Source organism: Epinephelus lanceolatus, chromosome 21 (assembly GCF_041903045.1).
Source record: "Epinephelus lanceolatus isolate andai-2023 chromosome 21, ASM4190304v1, whole genome shotgun sequence".
In the NCBI taxonomy this organism is placed as follows: domain Eukaryota; kingdom Metazoa; phylum Chordata; class Actinopteri; order Perciformes; family Serranidae; genus Epinephelus; species Epinephelus lanceolatus.
The window spans coordinates 35364544-35385891 of NC_135754.1; the positions used below are offsets into that span (position 1 = coordinate 35364544).

At 41.7% G+C, this 21348-nt stretch overlaps 1 protein-coding gene across 1 annotated transcript in view; it reads right to left on the bottom strand.

The window, feature by feature from the left end:
• The window catches only part of ankfn1a (ankyrin repeat and fibronectin type III domain containing 1a), a 167460-nt gene extending 150914 nt beyond the window's left edge, over window positions 1–16546 (bottom strand). The window contains exons 1-4 of the mRNA XM_033611087.2: window positions 16418–16546; window positions 13571–13698; window positions 11010–11255; window positions 6957–7171 (exon numbers count right to left, since the gene is read on the bottom strand). Of these exons, the coding sequence (XP_033466978.2) occupies window positions 6957–7171; window positions 11010–11255; window positions 13571–13686 (577 nt within the window). The 5' untranslated portion in view covers window positions 13687–13698; window positions 16418–16546. The remainder of the gene's footprint in view (window positions 1–6956; window positions 7172–11009; window positions 11256–13570; window positions 13699–16417) is intronic.
• Between the last annotated feature and the right edge of the window lie 4802 nt (window positions 16547–21348).

Consider the following 21348-nt stretch of genomic DNA (forward strand, 5'->3'; position numbering starts at 1 on the left):
AAATCATAAATTGATTGCACTTTCTCTGAGTGACAGCGAGGTAGTAATGGACGAGAGGGGTGGACAGGACATCAGACTGACTCGTCTCACACTGAGAGGCCATTAGTGAGGCAGACAAAGACAAACGGACAGACAGACAGACAGCTGCGGGGCAGAGTGATGAAGCAGAAAATGAGAATGCGGTTTGAAAAACAAAGATTTTTAAAATGGCATCAACAAAAATCAACTCATCTGTCTTAGAACCTGGGGGGCCTGAAGGAGACATCGGGATTATGGATTGGTAATGTAGCCGTAGAGCTGCTGTTGGGATCAAAGAGCTCCTGATTAGAAAATATGGATAAAAGAAAGAAGGAAGCACTTCTGTAAACATGTCGAGAATCCCGAGTTAATCTCTGAACACAGATCGCATTCCTTTTAAGTCCGTCCTGCATTCACACCATGTCAGCAGACTGGGAGGGCTGGGAGCAGGGCCTCAATTTCAGAGCTGGATTGCACATGCTGCACAAAATCTCATATATTTCTGCAAATATACCATTAAAATGTGGTAAATTCCAACACACATTTACAGCGATGACTAATACAGTTCAGTCTTGGTCTTGGTCGGGCTCAGGCTCAGTATTTTATGTGATGATCTGGGTCAGGACGGGTGCAGGCATCACGTCCCACTGGTCGGTTCGGTTCAGGTTGTAATTTTTCCGGTCCGTTAAGAACTCTACTGGACAACACACCTGGCACTCTACGAGCCCCCTCTGCTCTCGGTAACATTCACAGACAGGTTACAATGATGTGAAGTTGAGGGATGTCAACATTACATTAGTAATCCTCAAAAAGATAACAGGTATGTCACTAAGGTGAAGCAGCAGTCCAAAGACATGTTACAGGCTAAATGGATCAGAGTAAAGGATATCTGTGACTCGAACTCAGTGAAATGAGCTGCTGCACGCCAATGATACAAAACGCAAACTCAGGTGGTGTTTCTCACACAGCAGGGAATGAACAAAGCATGGAGACAAGAGACAAGAGGGAGCCACTAAATGCAGCCACTGATGCAGCTCAAAGAGATGACCACTGGAGAGAAGGAGAAAGAGACAACAACTTACAGCAAGGTCAATAGTTCAGAGGATCCTGGGGACAGCTTTGAAATGCAATCTGAGGTAATCACAGGAAAAGATAGTGTAAGTGTAGCTTTGCCCACACCCTCCTATATGAAGCATTTTAAGGGGGAATTTCCACCCATTATGGAAAATGAATTTCAAGGCCCTCAACACACTATTTCCAACAGCTGTCGCAAACGCTAGTCATGTGTTAGCAAATTACATTAGCGTTATATGGGCTTTTATCTTAAAAAATATGGCTGCTGAAATTTCCAGTGTCTTCTATTAGTCGTTCTAACTAGACGGCCACCGTGTGGAGTCAGACCAAAATAATTAAGCTGTGCCGCTGTGAGTTTGTTCATACATTTCACAGCGTTCAGACATACATTTAAATTGTTAAACTATTGAAAAATACTGAAATAAACAGGCTATAAACAGGTTTATAGGCATGCAGCAGCAGCAGCAGTATGCGTCTTCCTGAAATCAGCCAGGACTAAGTGTGACCTTCTTCCTCACACAGCTGGAGTGGTGGCTCCCTCTGGTGGACAGAAGTCAGATAAAAAAACAGACAATATCCAGACTGATGTTTCATGTTGGACAAACTGTTGAATAGATGTTGATCTCCTCTCTCAAATATCATCAGAAAAGAGGTGGAAATGAGCCCAGCGTGAATGATAAGAAGATGCAAACAGACACAAACTAAAGCAGATTAACATGGTGCTGAAACCTGAGATGAAGAAATTGTCGACTTGAGTTGAAAATGAAAATACAATGAAAAGAGCAGAGAGAACGGTTTGCAGGGGGAACAACACACTGGTGTTCCTGTTAAGTGTGGAAATCAGTTTGAGAGTTACACATATGGGGGGAGGGACACTGACACGACTCCAGCAGTCACCGTGAGTCAAAGGCTGATAAGATTTGGATTCTTATCGACAGTTTGATGTAGTGTATCAAAAATATGGTCATGGTGTTGTTAAACCACTGCTGCTTGTTTGTTTTCAGTGTTTGGGGATTAGATTTTTATGTAACTCTGACCTTTGGCTTTAAAAACACATTACAACATTAACATTAAGAATGGCAGCGCTGTGAGACAACATGTGGACCAGAGGAAGAGTTCAGAGCAAAGTTCACGAGTGACGCAGCCCAGAGATCTGAAAGCTCTGAGGTCCTATTTCCACCATGGGAAGTTGGGTTGACTGAACGTTTGGTATTTAACTGGTTTAAATTATTACCAGGCAACTGGCAACAATACTGATAAATAATTCTGTAATGTTTGCTTTCCAACATCATCTTTAGGAACCAGAGAAGATTAAATGATAGCAGATAAAAAAAAATAAATAAAAAAGCAGTCATGTCTTTCAAAATAACGACTACTGAACTGTGAGCTGTCAGTAATCTTCATCCTTCAATGCATCGTGGGAGGTTCAACATAACTCTATTGACAGCAGGCAGGAGTGTGTGCAGCAGGGATGAACTGCACAGAGGATAAAAACTGAAACAAACAAACTGCAGAAAAGACAGGAGGAAACACAGATTCCCCAAGAGGCTTTAAAACGCCTCGAGGCAACAAAGGAAATAACATGACAAATGACAAGAGGAGGAAATCAGAGGAGGGCAAACAGAGGGAAAACACACAATGGCATGGTTGTGGCTGAGTGTGTTCCCTCTGTGTGTTTATACTGACAGAACAACAGTTGGAAAACATCTGCTAAATCCTGAATTAACATGACACTCAGGTTGTTCAGATCCTGCTGGATGGACTGAGACGGTTACTTTAGCTCCCTACACAATGGTTTGAATGATGGGTCTTCACACTGACACATTAAAGGGTCATTATCATGATAAACACACACAATTTGGTTTTAGCGCACACACGAGGAGATCTACTTGCCACAACACCTGATAAACTACACCACAACAACATAGGTTAAAGGCGGACTACGCCCATTTTCAAAATTCATACATATTATTCCAGACAGTCCAAAGATATTAGTAAACATGATTTCTCCCAAATCCAAAACCCAGAGTGCTGACTGCACACACTGAATGTGTCACGCTGCAGCTCGTCAACAGACGACCACGCAAAGTTATTACTACTTTCACTAAAAGATCTGTACTTCCTCCCTCTCTGCATAAGCTTATAATCATGTGTGATTTTTGACTTGATTGATCTCACCTGCAGAGACGATCTTCAGAGCTGTGACTCACCAAGCAAAATGTTTTTGGCCATTGTTTAATAATAAATAATGGGATTGTGGGTCGTTTAGCTCAGGATATTTCTCGACCTCAACAACGAGTCTCTCCTCATCCAATTTTTGTCCAACATGAGACAAAGCCACAGCAAAAGAGTTCTCTTTATGCAGGGTTTTCCCTGCCTATCTAAGACAAAGGCGGGCCACCTGGGTGATTTTGGCCGCCGCCTCGGTTAAAGTGTGTGTGTGCATGGGGGGTGTTCAGATGTAGCGTCTATTGCTCGCATAAACCCATTACTTTCAATGCGTCATGCGCGCTCACAACCCAAAGCGACACCATAGCGGCACAAATTCGTCCGGCACACAGCTCCACAGACCTGCTTTTCCCTCCGGTGTTGTGTCAGATCCGGGTTCCCCCTCGGGCTGTGTCTCTCCAATTGTTTCCCACGGAGCTCTGCCCCGTTTGAAAGGCGAAGGAAGCCCGTATGTGGAAAGATGTCGCCTCCAAGATGTAGAATGTGTATTACAGAAGAGAAACACACATTTCAGGACCACTGACTATTATCATCAGAACAGACATGTCCTGTGATTTTTCAGCCTCCTTTCATATTTAATAGAGGGGGGACATTACCTGACAGTAATATTCTCAACTGTCAGGATGTGCCTGCTGTAAAGGGTAAATATAATCATAGAAGGCTGAAAATCACAGGACATGTCTGTTCTGATTATACAAGTCAGCAGTGTAAAGCTCAAGCGTGTGGGGGCCTCCTTTCATATTTAATAGAGGGGGGGACCTTATCTAAAAGTACAGCTGTCAAGATGCCCCCTGCCACAGGCCTTTGCCACATCTGTCTCGAAAAAACCCAGGGAAAATCCTGTTATGACGAGATTGTGGGGAGGAGTCGAGCTGCCATAGGAGCAGAGAAAAAGAGCTGCTACAGGAGCTGATGTACAAGCAAAGAGCGAGTAGAGGAAAAATGCATTTAACTCTCAAGTTGGAGTCTGAAGCTGCTCCATACAAAATGCAGAGTGAAAAATGTTCTAGATGACACAGAGAGCACTTAAATGAATGTTCTAAGTACATAGGAACATTTTCTGTTTCAGAATTGAGAATGCTACAATAAAATAAAGCTCACTTAGGTTTAAAATAGGAAGCAAACATTTACTGGGTCCACAGAATCAGCCTCCCATTCACTCTCCATGGAGCAGTTTCTGACTTTATATTCTGTGACATCTCAAGTTTGAGATTTCCTTCTCTGGTTTCTTGCTTTGAGAGAGAGTAGCTCATGTTCACAAATACGGGACTGGATCCTTGGACGTCTCCCGGCCACAGAAATAACATGTTGGAATTCTTAATTTAGGTGGTGTTCCCCTTTAAACACCAGTTGCCATCCCATTAACGCATAAAGGAAGGGGGAGAAGAAGTAGTAGTAGAAGAAGACGACGACAGCCGAGCCACCAGTTAATGTGCACAGTATCATTATAACGTTACAACATTCAACACGCTCATCAAGTTATGTTTAGTATGACTGTTTAGATAATGATTGAATTCATCACGTAACGTTGCTACAGCAGCTGTGTGTGTGTGTCAACTCATCTGATGTCAATGGGAAGTTAGCAAGTTAGCGTGACTGACCAGCTGTTTTATTACAATGATATCACATCATGTGGCTAAACATCAATATTTAACTTGTCTGTAAACACGATTTCTGTTTCTCTTTCATTTGCAGTCAATGACCCCGCGTTACTTCACGATGTCATCAAAGTCCGTCTTTTGTGATTGTCTAGACTGAAAAACTTGAGATATTAACTCTGTGTATTTAACACTTGTTCAGAAAATACTGATCACAGCTCAGATTTTTCTTTTTTCATTGTCAGCTATAACACAAGATGTTTAAAGTCACCTGCACACCTGATTATAATTGTTTTGAATCTAACTCAGATTTGTGGATGTTCTGCTGTTTGTCAAATTTTTGTCATGTTCTGACAATAAAGTTTTGTCACTCTGAGAATGAATCACATTATATTTACTGATTATCACTACACAAAACTATAAAATATCATGATATAAATTTAAGGTCAATCACACAACCCTACGCCACAAACACACAGAAGAAAAAAGAGTGAGAGAATAAAATATAAAACCAGGAAATTAAAAATTTTAGATAGCTGCAGATCCCTCTGAAACAATCCCCAATATAGACCTGTGGTTTCCAATCTGGGGGTCTAGACCCTCTCAAGGGGCCGCAACATAAATCTAAGACTCTACAAAATCAGGACAATTTTGTCTTTTTTCCATTAAAACACTGAATCCTTTTACCTCTTCAGGCCTCAATAGACTATTCAAACGGACACAGCTCTGTTTCAAACACTAACGAGCCAAAAAGGTTGAAACTACTGAAACTACTGAAGACGAGAAGCCTGGCTGTAATCTGTTCAACAGGAAGCTCATTATCATTCTCCAGAAGGGTGGAGCTAAAAGACACGCAGGCTAACACGGGAAGTGAAGCCCCTGGACACTATAAACAAGACTACCAGTTACAGTGGATGAGGGTGTATGACATGACAGCACGTCCACAACTTCACACACTGGTTTCATGTTTGTATCCATGATCACAAACCCACTGACAGATCTGTCACTCAACACTTGGGGGCCTTTTACAGGACACAAGTCCATAGCTTTATTAATCATGTTTTACTGGGTTGCTTTTCTTTCCCCTGACTGTGCTGGAAATTGTACGTCTTATCACCTCCTGAGAGAAAACTGAACATAATTAATGCACCCTGCAATAAATCCTCCCTTAATGAAGATCATATTGTTCAGATTCTTCTTAATTTGAAACTGTCATTGTCAATAGAACCAATATTTTGGCACCATGTTGACGCCAAAACTCTGAAAACATGTTGGTGTTCTTTTTCCTCTAGTAGGACAGTTACCAGGGATGCAGTTCTTCCAGACCTGAGGTGTCCTAGTTTGCTGTTAAATACCTGAGTAAGAAGAGCACCTACCAACAACAACACATGGAAAATGGCGACAAGTGCCTCTACAGCAACACCTCCACCTCAACTCATAGTACAGAAGTGTTGCTTGCTCGTCATCAGATACGTACAGACACAGATGGAGCCATTTGTCCGTACTCTGTGTCCATTTTGTCCATATTTGTGCACGTTATCTGAAAGCTTTTGGATACAGATACTGTGCCACCACGGATCGTGAAGGCAGTGTCGTGTAGTTCAAGCAAAGACAATTTAAAAAGACATTTAAAAATGGCGAAACACAGCGAATCACTGATATAGTGAAAAGAGTTCTATGATCACATGTAATGCTGTTAAAATGTACAACATTTCAACCTCCTCCACTGTCTCCACCTTTGTTGTTGTGTACAACTTTGGACTCTGCCCTCGAGTGCCGTTTATTGGCCATAATAAAGGACATATGGATGTACAAGGGCAGTGACGCTTACAACGTTTGAAATGGACATATCGATTTCCGTAGGTAAAGGGAGTTTATGTACAAGTGCTCAACAACAACGGAGAAGAAATATGTTTATATACTGTGGGTTATATATTAATATTCTTTTCCTAACACACAGACTTGTACTTTGTGTAACTTTGTGCAGATCATTAGAGATTATTAATAAAAATTTAAGTTTAATTTAAATGTTCTCACCTGCAGAGTTCCAGTGGAGTCCTCCAGGACTGGCAGCGAGCCGCCGCCGCTTCCTGATGTTGACGCCGCTGTGGGAGGTGGAGTCTCCAGCTGACAGCACTGCAGCAGAAGCAGCAGCAGGGGTGGAGGAGAGGATGGGGAGGAGAGACGTGGCCAGAAATGGCATCTCCTTGCTCAGTGCAGGGGTGAGGAAGGTGGAGTCCCTGTCCGATGACCTGCAGGGATCAAAGAGCAGATTTAGGGGAATCACATCAAACGTATTTTTCAGTCGACAGTACAGTTTTTCTGCAAACTGTATCTGCTGATGAAAATCATGCGATACAATCAAAAGCTCCTGAACAATTTAACTATGGACAATGAAAAAGACCTTGTGAGGAAACTTTGCAGCATTGTGATTAATTAAATAGTAAACCTGACACTGGGAATCAAGTTTACAGTACAATAGGAAGGACATCTTAAATGGCTGCTACTGTATGCACTGTGACTGTTCATGAAGCGTCCTGTTGGTGTCTGTAAACAGAGTTCATACATGTACGTCAGGTCATCCTGATACCTGGACTCTGAGATGATGTAGCTGCGGCTCCTCCATGATCTTCTGACCTTACGGCTTCCCTTCTTTTTCCTCCGCAAGACAAAGTCTAACAGCTGAGCCCAACTCAACATCTGTCATCCACACGTTTCACCAAATAACATCAACATTACAAATGACACACGCACGATCCTGACGCCTCGACCACAGTCCCAGTCAGAGGTTGTTTTGTTTCAAAACTACAGAAAAAAGGTTTCATCAGGGTCCGAGCAGGAAAGGATGAAGTGAAGGTCCACGGCTGAAGGGAAAGGTCCTCACGGTGTGCAGTGCCTGACAGGAGTGTTACCTTACCCCACTGTGTGTGTGTGTGTGTGTGTGTGTGTGTTATCAGCAGTCAAGTGCTTCAGATATCACAGTTTATCCAGCAGAGGCTGATCACTCAGGACGCCTTTGTGTCAAATGAAAGGAAACCTTCAATGAAACCATGGAGGGGGAGACTAGTGTTGCATTTATTTGCAGTAGGAAAATCCAGCCAATTCTGCCAACATCTTCTACCTAAAACATCCAGGGGGCTCTGTGAGCTATTGTTGTCTGAACTCTCCTCTGGCTCAGACACATGAAAGATTTGTGTGAAGCAGACTGACAGATCCCTCCAGACCTGCTACAGGTGCTGGTATTTCAACAACAAGATTCAACTGCTGTATTAGTTCATTTAAATGTTCTGTCTGCTTCATCCCATTAAGTAAAAAAAGGGCCACAATGCATTAAAAGCAGAACAAGCTCAGATTAAGAACACTGATTAAACACAGGGTCTGACAAAATCCCTGATGAAACACACTTGCAAATCACATTAGACTGCAATGTTTTTGCAGAGTTTCTAACTTCAATACAATACCTTGAACTATAATGACCACCTTCTGGTTGTTTGGCCCCACGAAGCAGTCAAGTTGTTACAGTCTCCATCCATGTCAGTGAAAACATGGACGCTTCACACACAGAAGATCTATACAATCAGCACAGCTTCAAGATTAGAGTCACCAATTCAGTATCTGACCAAATGTCTCCTCTTCTGTTCCTGAGATATGACATTAAAACATGATGATGTCACAGTCAAGCTGACCTTTGACCTTTTGGATATAAGCTGTAATCACTTCATATTTTTGTGAAATTTTGTCATAATTCTTGAGTTATGGCTAAAAACATGTTTTTAGATATCACAGTGACTTGAACCTTTCACCTCATCCTTGAGTCAAAGTGGATGTTTGTGTCAAAAGCTCCCAGAAATTTCAGTTATTCAACATTCTGATCCAACAGAGATCTTCTCAAGACACTGTCAAAGTTTCCTGGGAGCTTGTGAAACAGCGTGGGGATCTTGTGTCTGATTCCTGCCTTAGCTGATTTTCTGATCCAGCACCAATTAAAACATTTTTTGGATGTGCATTCCCTCCACCCTCCTTGGTCAATATCACACAGAAACACAACAACAAACCTAAATCTTGCTGCCACAGAGGCAAATCTCCAGAGAGCGCAAATATGCTGCTCTTCTAGCTCAAGTCAGAAGTCAGCCACAGATCTGACTGAAAGGAAGAATACACATAACACCTGCCAGCACAGTGCAATTGGCTTTAAGATGATATTTCTTGTCTGTAGAGGAATAATTGGCCTTGTCAGACATGTTTAAAACCTCCTGTCCAGAGAATTGTAAGTTTGGCTCCTGGTCGATGGAATGGAAAACTTTCCTTTTTATCTGTTGATCTTTCAATAACCAACAAGCAGCCCAAACAAATGTTCCTATACATTCTCTGTACTTCCATCTAAAGAGCCCTCACAGTCATAATGACTGCACTTCCTCATATTAGCAGTACATTTCCCCCACATCTATAAACACCAATGTTTCCCCTCAGGCTCCCTGCAGGCTCTTGGCTTATCGCTCCCTACATAACTGCCATCACCATGGTGCCAGACAAATACTTTACGAGTTACAACAACCGAGGAACAATGTTTCTGCTGGCTGGAGGAGGAGAAGTCTCTGGACTGACCACAGCTCCAACACATCACTTTATTTTAGGTAACCGGTGCAGCTGAGACTCTACTTAAACACCTTTAAATAAAGACACATGGTTGCCATCAGAACCATTATCTTCTACTGGAAGTGCAGTCTGTGGTCATTTACTGTAAAACATTCTAACAAGCGATCTGAGGGAACACTGTGATAACCTGAGCTACCTCAAACAACTTTCAAGTCTCTGCAAAGGTATTTTCTTGAGGCCTCAGTATGCTTCACATGAATAACTTGTCTGACTGTCGTACAGCATCTAAAAACCCACACACACTTTTTTGGCAAGATGGAGCAAGACTAATGGAAACACTACAGTGACCAGCGTTTTTAGGGAAATACTGAGCCTTTTTGAAAACTATATATATTCATGTTCTGAAAGATTTACATCCTCAATAGGAACCAATGGGCTTACAGCTGAGAGCCACAGATAAGAAGATGGATAGTACTGAGATTAGTTAACAGGAAGTTAAACATAGAATGTTTCCAGCCTTGTCTTCTTAACTAAATAATTAAGGGAAGTTTTATGACCCGATTAAAATCACTTCTGTCAGATTTTTTCTGTGCAATCAATCTACTGTTTATTTATTTATTTATTTATAAACTTTATCTATTTCACAGTAATCAGTGTGTAGTTGCTGCCATGTTGAGGCAAAGGGTACTGTCTGTAGCTCTGGTTGAGGCTGAGAGGCTGTCAGCAGATAAACAGAGATCTGTGTGGGTACATGAGACCCTAAAAAGGGTCTGGCTCATGGGGAGTACCACCAGTTGGTCCAGGAGCTTCTCCTCCATGATGGACGTTTCAAGTGCTGCACTTTTCTGCTTCCACGCCTGCTGTTTTCTGCTGAGATGGAGGTAACTGTGGTTTGTAAAGTCGTATAGCTCTGGGTATCCAGCAACAGCTACCACCAGTTTCTCCTCCATTGTTAACCAACTGTAAACTTGTCGTGACCACCACAGAAGGCCCGCCTCTCAAATCATCCGATTGGACTCCTGCCATCTATTGCCTTTTCAATAATCAGTATGATTGTCAGCTGTTGCTTCATTCTACACACAACTGTCACTTTCACATGAGCAACTCTGGGCAACACCGTGACTTACGTCAAAGAGACATCGTCTGAAAGTGTGGCTCAAAATAAGAAAATATAAATAAATAAATAAATAAATAAATAAAAACTTATTATGAAAATAACAAAATAAAATAATAATCTGTGTTCACCCTGCAATTCAGATGTACTCCGAAGTTTAATGGGTTCTTCCCTGGCCTCTTATACACCCTTGCACAAAGGTTCATGAATATCTGACAAGTAGATTTCCTTCAATCCTGCTAACAAATAAACAAACTGACCCAACAATATAACCTCCCTGGTGGAGGTAATAATCTGCATTTATGTGAAGTATACTCTGAAGGAATAAAACCAACTTAAAATCTTCATCTGACCTTTGAACTTGATAACCACAGACTTACCTGAGCAATGTGTCAGTCTCTCCTGGATCGCTGCAGGTGGAGCGACGAGAGTTGGAGGCCGGGGACGAGGAGGAACAGGAGGAGATCGGCCGGGAATTTGAGGAGTGGTTGGATGCATGTGAGGAAGAGGAGGAGGATGAGGAGGTACGGGTGGAGTCCAGGGCCCTGGGCAGCAGCAGTGAGGACGGCATACACAGCCATGTCTCCAGGTTGGAGAACTTGGAGTAGCTCAGCATCTCCAGAACACTGAGAGAGAAGAGACACAATCCTAAATCCTTCAAACTACAAACTGGAGCTGCAGGTGGCCAGAAAACTTTATTAAAACCTGTTATTAAAAATAAAAAGGAAAAAAGATAAAAGGGATGTAAAATGATTTACATTCTCTGACACTGTGTGGGAGGCTGTTTCAAGGTGGAGGAGCAACAACTGGAAAAAGTTCCATCACCTTTAGTTTTTCAGCCTTTTGACCTTAAAGTCCTGAGGCTCCTCCCAGAGGGCAGAGGTCAAACCACCTCCTTACAGACAATGATCTGCTGAATAGCCCACAGCTTTACTGTTCTGATTCACTCTCACCACCTAAACTTCAACAGCCACATTATGACAATGACACAATCAGCCTGTCACCTTGAGAACATATCAAGGATAAAAGGATCAGACAACTGCAGCTGATTTAGATCGCTACCGCTCAAGTCCTCACAAAGACCAGGAAGTAGATCACATCACTCCAGTTCTGAGGTCTCCACACTAGCTTCTTGTCTGGCAGAGAATCGACTTCAAAATATTACTGTTAGTTGACAAAGCACTGAATGGATTGGGGCCCAAATACGTTTCTGACCTTCTGCTACACAATGAACCATCCAGACCTCTCAGTTCTTCTGGGACAGGTCTGCTTTGCGTCCCCAAAGTCACAACTAAATATGGAGAAGCAGCATTTAGTTTTTATGCTCTACATATCTGGAACAAACTCCCAGAAAACTGCAGGTCTGCACCGACTCTCACTTCTTTTGAATCAAGGTTGAAGACTTATCTGTTTGCAGCTGCCTTTTATTAAATCAAATATTCATTCATTCTTACACTGCACAGTAATGTATTGTTTTAAACTGCACTGTAACTTTTATTCTTTTATTCTATACCAGTCTTAGTATATTTTAACTTTTTATGTTTTATTCTCTAGTTCTTTCTTTTAAAGAGGCAACAGACAGCATCTTTTCCTAAATATATCATGATGAAAATAATGTGAGTTGCACAGGGTAGTGGCCACAGTAAAATCAGACTATCTGCGTTTACATAGGTTACTTAGTGGCTTTGCAATCTTTGCAATAAGCTTCTGCCATTGGGGGCGAAAGTTCACAGAAAAAATCTGCTTTACGGCAGGAAACGCGTCATGTATTGCGAAACTGGTCGGTCAGCCAATCAGGGACTGGAGCTGGTCCTTATGAGGAGTTGGGCATGATATAGTTGAGTCACGAGCACAATGGCAGACGGACAAAGTTTGGAGACAAGTGAAAAACGGCCTAGCGAAAGAAAAGGAGCTCCTCTGTGTGAGGAGGCAAAGAAGAGCAAAAAGGAGAGTGATAAAAGAAGAGGAAAAACAAGAGTAAACCTCAGTCAGGCGTTCAAGAGATAGAGGGAGCTCCGTGACCAAAGAGGCTTCAAAACCCATGTCCAGCTAGCTTTCTTTCTAATGGATCAGTAAGTAACACGGCTAAATGTTAGCTAGACCAGAGAGAACTGGACTGTACTGGCTGCTAGTTCATTCCTAGCTGGCCAGCATCGCAAATCGCCGCAGCCAGGGACCGGGTAGCGAGTGTTGGTCGGCTGACATCCTGGTTGCCATTCTACGGCAGCCCCCGGACAGTGATACTGTGCATTCTGCTATAATTATTTGCATTACTATTTGTTTTTTCTTCAGATAAATCTGATAATTGTTGCTTGGTCTCTTTACTCATTTATTTAGTAGAGTGTCCACACACTTTCTCATTCTACATATACACAGAGGTAGTGGTGGCTTTACAGCCTACATTTTATTGATTATCTCTGATCCCCACAGTCAATTTGGTCGTTGCAACTGTGCGAGAAAAAAAACGAATCCTATCTGTTGCTTCGTTAAACGTCCTTTTATATTGTTTCTTTTGCACCTTGTCTTGATGCTTTTGTTATTTTAAGTAGAGCACTTTGAATTGTTTTGCTGCTGAAAGGTGTTATATAAATATATTTGCCTTGCCTCACCATCCTCCTCCCTCCTTTTCCGCAGTTAAGAAAAAAAGTAGCAAAGCTTCACAAGCCACAGCCAGCAGATTTTTACTATTTTTGCAGGGTAAAATAATTAAAAATTGTCACCAAATAACCTACAGAAGCCAAATGTGACGTAGAGGTTAGGATCAGTTCCTAACTTCCAGAACACAACCAAACATGCTGAAATGCAGCCACAATTAGCCAAGCTGACAACCTGGGATGACGTAAATGCACAACTTGTTAATAAAACCATTTTCTATGGACAGAAATATTCGTAGCCTATGGTCCAAACACAAATACAGCAGCGACTACTCAGAGTGAGTTACCTCTCCTCTCCCACTCCTGGGATGTCATCTTTCTCGTCTTCGTTTTGGAAGACGCAGGAAGTCCTGGAGTCTCGCGATGACAGCAAAACACAGGAGTTATCAGAGTCCACGGACATCTTCAGCCATATCTGTCAGGAGAGGAGAATGGGTCAGTTAACAGGCCAAACACAACAATACCACTGTTACACAAACACTGACAGCTTTCAAAGGACTCTGAAAACATAAGGCGGCAAATCATTGTACAGGTGAACTACAGGTAACTAAATCAGCAGCATGATTCACACCACAAAGTCAGTTAGTGGGTAATGTTAGGATTTAGTTAAGCTAGCTTGTATTTTGACTTTGTTTTATGGCACTTGGCTGTAACATTAGCTCATTAATTAGTTAGTTGACCAGCTGGTGACATTAGCATATTAAAAGCTGGTTAGCTAGCTAATAATATTAACCCGTTAGTTATTAGCTTTCTAGTACAATTAAACTGTTGATGAGTTGGTTAACTAGCTTGAAGCATAGCTTTGTTAGTTAGTTTGCTAGCAGGTGTTAGTAGCTTGTTACTTTCAGACTGCTGTTAAAAATAGTTTTGTAGTTAGCTTATTAGCTAGCAGCTAACATTACATTATAAGTAGTTGGTTAGCCAGCTAATAATATTGGCTTGTTGGTTATTAGCTTTCAAGTAACACTGGCTTGTTGGTTAGTTGGTTAACTAGCTTGTAACATTGCCTTGTTAAGTGGTTAGTTATCAGATATCAGCTTAGCTTGTTAGTTCCAAACTGGTGGTAAAATTTGCTGTTAATTAGTTGGTTAGCTAGCAGGTAACATCAGCTTGTTCATTAGTTTGTAAACTAGCTGATAACATTAGATTATTAATACTTGGTAAGATATCTCATGTATTAATGGATTAGGCAATAGCTTGCTAGTAACATTAGCTTGTTAGTTGGTTTACAATTTGGTTATTTAGCTTGTAAAATAAATTGTCAAGGACTGGTGACCTTCAGTTAGTTCCCAACATTACCTTATTAGGTAGTTGATTATCTACCTTGTAAAATAGCTAATTAATGGTTGGTAATGGTTATTAGCTTCTAACATTACATTTTTGTTAGATGGTTAATACCTTAAAAATTAGCTTGTTAGCGGTTGGTAACTGTTACTTATCTCCCTACATTAACCTTACATTGGTGACTAATTTGTTGATTCAGATTCAGATTCAGATTCAGAATACTTTATTAATCCCCGGGGGGGGAATTGTTTTTGTTCCAATGCTCCGTGCAAAGTAGAAATAGAAATACAGCATGAATGGAAACAAGAGATAAATATGAAGATATAAATAAGATACTAAAATAGACAATGAAATAAATAAAATAAAATATTGAAGTAGACATTAAAATAAAATAAAATAAAATATTAAAGTAGACATTAAAATAAAATAAAATATTAAAGTAGACATTAAAATAAAATAAAATATTAAAGTAGACAATAAAATAAAATAAATAATAAAATAGTAGACAATCTGAAATATATACAATATACAATTAAATGGTTGTAGCGTTATAAATAAATTAATAAATGAATTTATTTATAACGCTACAATCATTCATCTATCTTAATCTAACTTAAAATACAGATGGTTAGCTGTTGCTAACTGTTAGTTTGCTCCCAACATAACCTTGTTTGCTAGTTGGTTATCTACCTTGAAAAGTAGCTTGTTAGCAGTTAGTAACCATTAATTAGGTCCCAATGTTATCTTGTTAGCTAGTTTGTTATCTACCTTGTAAATTAGCCTGTTACCAGTTGGTAGCCGTTGTTTAGCTCCCAACATTAACCCTACCTTGATAGCTAGTTGGTTATCTAGCTTGAAAAATATTTTTTTTGTGTGGTTGGTAACTTTTAATTAGCTCCTGACATTACCTTGTTAGATGGTCATCCAACTTAAAAAAAAACAGCTGGCTAGCTGTTGCTAACTATTACTTTGCTCCCAAAATTACCTTGTTAGCTGGTTTGTTACCTAACGATACTTTGTGAATTAGCTTGTTAGCGGTTGGTAACCGTTAATAAACTCCCCACATTAACCTTACTTCGACTGCTAGTTGGTTATCCACCTTGAAAAATAGCTAGTGAGCCGTTGGTAACCATTAATTAGCTGCAAACATTACTTTGTTAGCTAGTTTGTCATGTACCTTGTAAATTAGCTTGTTAGCGGTTGGTAACGGTTAATTAGCTCCCATCATTACTTTGTTAGCTAGTTTGTAATGTATCATTAACTTACCTTGTAAATTAGCTCGTTAACCGTTGGTAACCGTTAAGTACTGTTGCCATTAAGCAACAATGTTTCTCCTGCAGTCATTTAGAAATGCGGTTAAACTGTGTGTGTGAAGTGTTTAGGGATGATAATAACTGGCATTTACATTATATTTATTTGTAATTTGTAGGACATAATTAGAAACAAATCACGCAAAGTGTCAATGCAGCAGGAAAATGAGGGGTGGTGCTAATGTGCGACCACACGTGGCTAATGTTTTGGCTAGTCAGTCATTAAAAGTGGAAACACCCGCGGCCGGAGCGATTAAACCGACACACCAGTTCAACCAGTATACAAACACATTGAAACACCGTTTAAATCCTACTAAAAGGGCATGTCAGCAAACGTTCAAACACACAGCACTATTTATATCCTCCATAAGTTCTCTCTGTGCTTTCAAACATCGGTTTCGTTTATCCATCAGTCTCCATTCAGTCAGCTGTCCCTCAGCTCCACAGCTCACTGTCACACTGTGTCCCTGAAGTTATTTCCTCACAGCTCTGCAGAGTTAAACACACACACCACAGCACAAGTAACCGAGAGGAGTTTACCGTCTTTGAGTCCTCTTTCTTCTGCAGAAATGTCGCTTCTTCTTCGTCTTCTTCTTCTTCTCCTTCTTTCCCCAGAGCAGAAACATCTGCTCACACTGGGCTCCCGCCTGGTAACGTGTCTTTGTCCTGCCCCATGTAAAACATCCCAAAATACAGTGAGCCAGGCCGGACTGAGCGGGCTCAGATTTCACTGCGGTTAACTCACCGCACAGACGCCCAGTCCCACATCTGGGAGCGGCCGAGCCTCAATACTGTCCTGACTCACACTCAGCAGCAGTCAATTAACTGGGACAGTCTGTAGGATGGTCCAAAACAAGCTGCTGCTGACACTGTAAACAAGTGTGAGGCTGGTATAATGAAGGTGTATGAACATCTACAGTAAAAATTACTACTGGGGAAAAAGAAACAGAAGAAATGACTCATGTTCCAGCTTGAGGGATTTTAAAGGAGGGAAGTGGGGAAGCAATATAAAAAAGCTTGAAGGGAGGGAGAAAGAGAAAAGGAATGAAAAGGAAAGAATGAAGGAACGTAGAAAGTGAATTAAGGACAGGAGGAGGGACAGAAGGATGGGGAATAAAGAAGAGGAAGGAAAGAAAAAGGGAAGGCAACTGGAGAAAGGAGGGAAGGAGGAAGAAAAATGGAAAAGGGTGTGAAAAGGGGAAAGGACAGAGAGAAAGAGAAAAGGAACACAAGGAGGGAGGACAATTAAGTGAATGAAAGCAGGAAAAGGGGGAGAGACATAAGGAGGGAAGGAAAACATTGAAGTATGTGAAAGAAAGAAGGGAAAATGAAAGAATGAAGGAGAGAAGAAAAGGAAGGAAGGAAGGAAACTAGAAAGCGAAGTAGGATAGGAGAGAATGGAGATATGAAGAAAAGAAAGAAGGAGGGAAAGGAGGAAGGAAAATAGGAATGGGATGCAGAAAGGCAAGGAGGAAGGATGGAGGGACAAGGAAAAGGGAGAAAAGAAGGAAGGATAAATAGAAAGTGAATTAAGGACAGGAGGAGGGACAGAAGGAAGGGAAATAAAGAAGAGGAAGGAAAGAAAAAACTTGGAAGAGAATGAAGGAAGGAAGGATGGACGATGAGGATGGAAAATGGGGTTGGAAAGGGGGAAGGAAGGAGAGAAAGGGAAAAGGAGGACAAGGAGGGAAGGAAAACATTGAAGTGTGTGAAAGAAGGAAGGGAAAAAGACAGAGTGAAGGAGAGAAGGAAAGGTGGAGAAAGAGAGAATGAAACTAGAAAGTGAGTCAAAGTAGGAAAGGAGAGATCAGGGGTATGAAGAAAAGAGAGATGGAGGGAAAGGAGGAAGGAAAATAGGAATGGGATGCAGAAAGGCAAGGAGGAAGGATGGAGAGACAAGGAAAAGGGAGAAAAGAAGGAAGGGAAATAAAGAAGAGGAAGGAAAGAAAAAAGGAAGGCAACTGGAAGGTGAACAAAAGGACAGATGAAAGATGAGGATGGAGGAAAGGGGGAGGAAGGAGAAAAAGGGAAAAGGAGGACAAGGAGGGAGGACAATTACATGAATGAAAGAACGAAAAGGGGAGAGACATAAGGAGGGAAGGAAAACATTGAAGTGTGTGAAAGAAGGAAGGGAAAAGGACAGAATGAAGGAGAGAAGGAAAGGTGGAGATAGAAGGAAGGAAACTAGAAAGTGAGTCAAAGTAGGAAAGGAGAGATCAGGGGTATGAAGAAAAGAAAGAAGGGAAAGGAGGAAGGAAAATAGGAATGGAATGCAGAAAGGCAAGGAGGAAGGATGGAGAGACAAGGAGAAGGGAGAAAAGAAGGAAGGATAAATAGAAAGTGAATTAAGGACAGCAGGAGGGACAGAAGGAAGGGAAATAAAGATGAGGAAGGAAAGAAAAAAGGGAAACAACTGGGAAGTGAATGAAAGAAGGAAGGATGGACGATGAAAGGGAGGAAATATGCGTACAAGTAGGAAAGGAGAGAAAAGAAAAAAGGGGGTGAAAGGGGGAAGGAAGGAGAGAGGAAAAGGACAGAAAGACAGGAAGGAAAAACTAGACTGTGAGTCAAAGTAGGAAAGGAGGGAATGGGGGTATGAAGAAAAGAAAGAAGGAAGGAAAGGAGGAAGGAAAATAGAAATGGAATGCAAAAAGGCAAGGAGGAAGGATGGAGAGAAAGGGAAAAGGTAGAAAAGAAGGAAGGTTAAATAAAAAGTGAATGAAAGAAGGAATGAAGGAGGGACAGAGAGGGACGGGAGAAAAATGGAAGCACTTGAAATAAGGGAGGTACGGGAGAAGAGAAAGGAAAGAAGGAAGGAAAAGTAGACAGGGAATCAAAGGAGAGGACAGAGGTACGGTAAGGGTAAAAGGAAAAAAGAGGGGAGGGAGGACAGGTGGAAAGTTCAAAGAAAAAAGGAGGGAATGAAATATTAGAGAGGGAGTGAAAGATGGAAAGGAGTTGGACAGAAGGAAGGGGGCAAGAAAAGGGGAAGGAAAGAGGAAACAAAGGGAAAATGGAATGTGAACAAAACAAAGAAGAAGAACACCAGGAAGGAGGAGGTAGTGAAAGTATAAAGGGAATAAAGAAGGAATGGAAAAAGAAAAAGGAAGGAAAGAAGGAGGGGAGCAGGGAAAGATGGGACCCTTTGAAATGTGGTGGAGGACTAGATGTCCCAAAAGGGAAATAAAACTGCACAAATGTTCAGATGAGATGGGCCGCAGCTGAAAACATGTCCCTCTGTGAAGACTTGTTAAAGGGGTTTTAGTTTGGGCTGTACTGTGCAGTGATAACAAGAGACCTTGGCGTCCATGTTGGGAGCAGAGTCAGATAACTGCAGACAGGAAGGAGGCTGTTTATGTTGTTAAGAAGCTGCTGGTGTAATTATCTGCATTTGGGACAAACAAGCAGCAGGAATAATTACACCGTGAGGATCTTATGGTGTCATATGGCAGCACGCAGGAGCAACTTCAAATCATCAGAACGTCAGACGTTAATCCAACGTCTTCCCACAGGGAACCTGCAAAACCATGACGTCTCATGCCAACGTCATCTTAAGGTCGAGTGTGTTTGATGAAAAACTAAACCCAGCATCTGCAAAACGTTATGATGTTCATACAGCATGAAATTCTGATGTCAGAAGACGTTTCAAATATCCTCAACCCAATTTCATTTAAACCAAAATAAAAAAAACAAGACATCTTATTTAGTTTTCAATTTTCAGCAACAAACAAAACAAACAAAAAACCCAAACACACGACAGCACAGATAGAAAAGAGCACATCACAGAACTTCTGGGACTGGAAAGACGAAACAAACATGTGTAAGCATACACATTGCATGGGAGAACATTATGGGGCTGTCCCAATACCCACACTTGGTTGTGCACATTCATGTGTAGGCTAGTGGTGTCCCAAAACAGAATTGAGGTAGTGGAAGTGGTTTCAAACACTTAAAACCCGCCCTAGATTCCAAGGGAGCCCCGACCCACACTTTCAACAAAGTGGAAGATGAGATTTCCCAGAACACCTTGCAAAGTCAGCAACTTAGGCAAGTTTTGGGAAACAATTTGTTACTGTACGATCGGAATGTAGGCTATACAAACAACAGATGGTTGGACTAGTGTAAACTCATCAGCAGCTCGGTTGAACACACCGTCAAATTATTTAAACAAATCAACTTACCCGAACAAAATCGTTCAGAACCAGAAGACGTCGTAGGCGCCTCCTTTTTTCAGCATTTCTTCTCTGTTGATTCATCAGACCGAGAAGAATAAACTTAGCACACGCCACAACACAAGCGCTGGAACTGGCATTTTCAAACCTGAATGACTACCGGTATCTTGCGCCGCTACCACGCATAACTTATGCCTGCATGTCGGCCACACCAATGTGCATGAAGTGGTATCCCATTTCTTAGGGACAGATCTCTACACTAATATTTCTCACTTCCCTCATCAAAGGTTATCTCGCAAACGAGGACACTTAATACCAAGTGGAAGATTTAAGGGGTAGAAATGGGATTGGGCCAAAATAGAGATCTCAGAGCTCGCATCAAGCCATGTTTCCACCAAACCCTTTCAGTACAGTACCTTTAGAACCAACAGTAACCCTTCAGACATGGTCTGTTCAGACAGTGCTCTTAAATGTGGGCGGGGTTGTTGTCACTCACTGCGCCGTCCAGCACTCGCTGTATTTCCTCATCAGTGGTGACACAGATGGAAGTCTGCACCTGGTTTATCGTCCACAGAACGAGGCTGCACGCCCACGTTTTCAGAACAAAATACAACAGGCTGCAGTGAGAGTCTCTCTCCATCCACTATCCACAACTTTTCACAGTGGAAACAGAAAAAGTACCGAACTGAACTGAACTGTACCGTATTACTCTGTGAAAACATAGTTTAGCTTTGATGTCCTTGAATGTTGCTCATTGCTTAGCTAGGCTTGCGTTCATGTCGGGGAAGAGAAGGATCCTGCTTCTGCGCTCTCGCCCAAGGACACACCCGCTCCTTGTCCTGATATCAATGGAATCTCACGATGATGGCTCGTGGACGTTTTCCTGCAGCAGGTTTTGGAGCTAGAGTGCGGTGTGCTCTGTCCAGCTCCGGAGGCTTGGGGAAAGTATCATTTCCAACAACTGCCTGGAGAAGCTGTGAATCAAATTTCACTGGTGAACCTCCCTCAAGACCCTCGAGTAAGCCAACGATTCTTAGATTTTGTCTTCTGGAGCGGTTCTCCAGGTCTTCTGTTTTGGATGCTAGCACAGCATTTGCTTTCTCTAGCTGATTAATTCTTGTTGTTAACTCGGCTAGCTCGTCGCTGTGGATGATTAGAGTATTTTCCATGGTTGTTATCTTCTATTTGTGTGAGTCCGAAGCAGCGCTAATGGTTTCAAGGGACTCTCGTACAGGTGTAAGGGAGGTTTCCAAAGATGCAGAGAGGTATGTTTTCAATTCTGCTGTCAGGCTTTCTCTG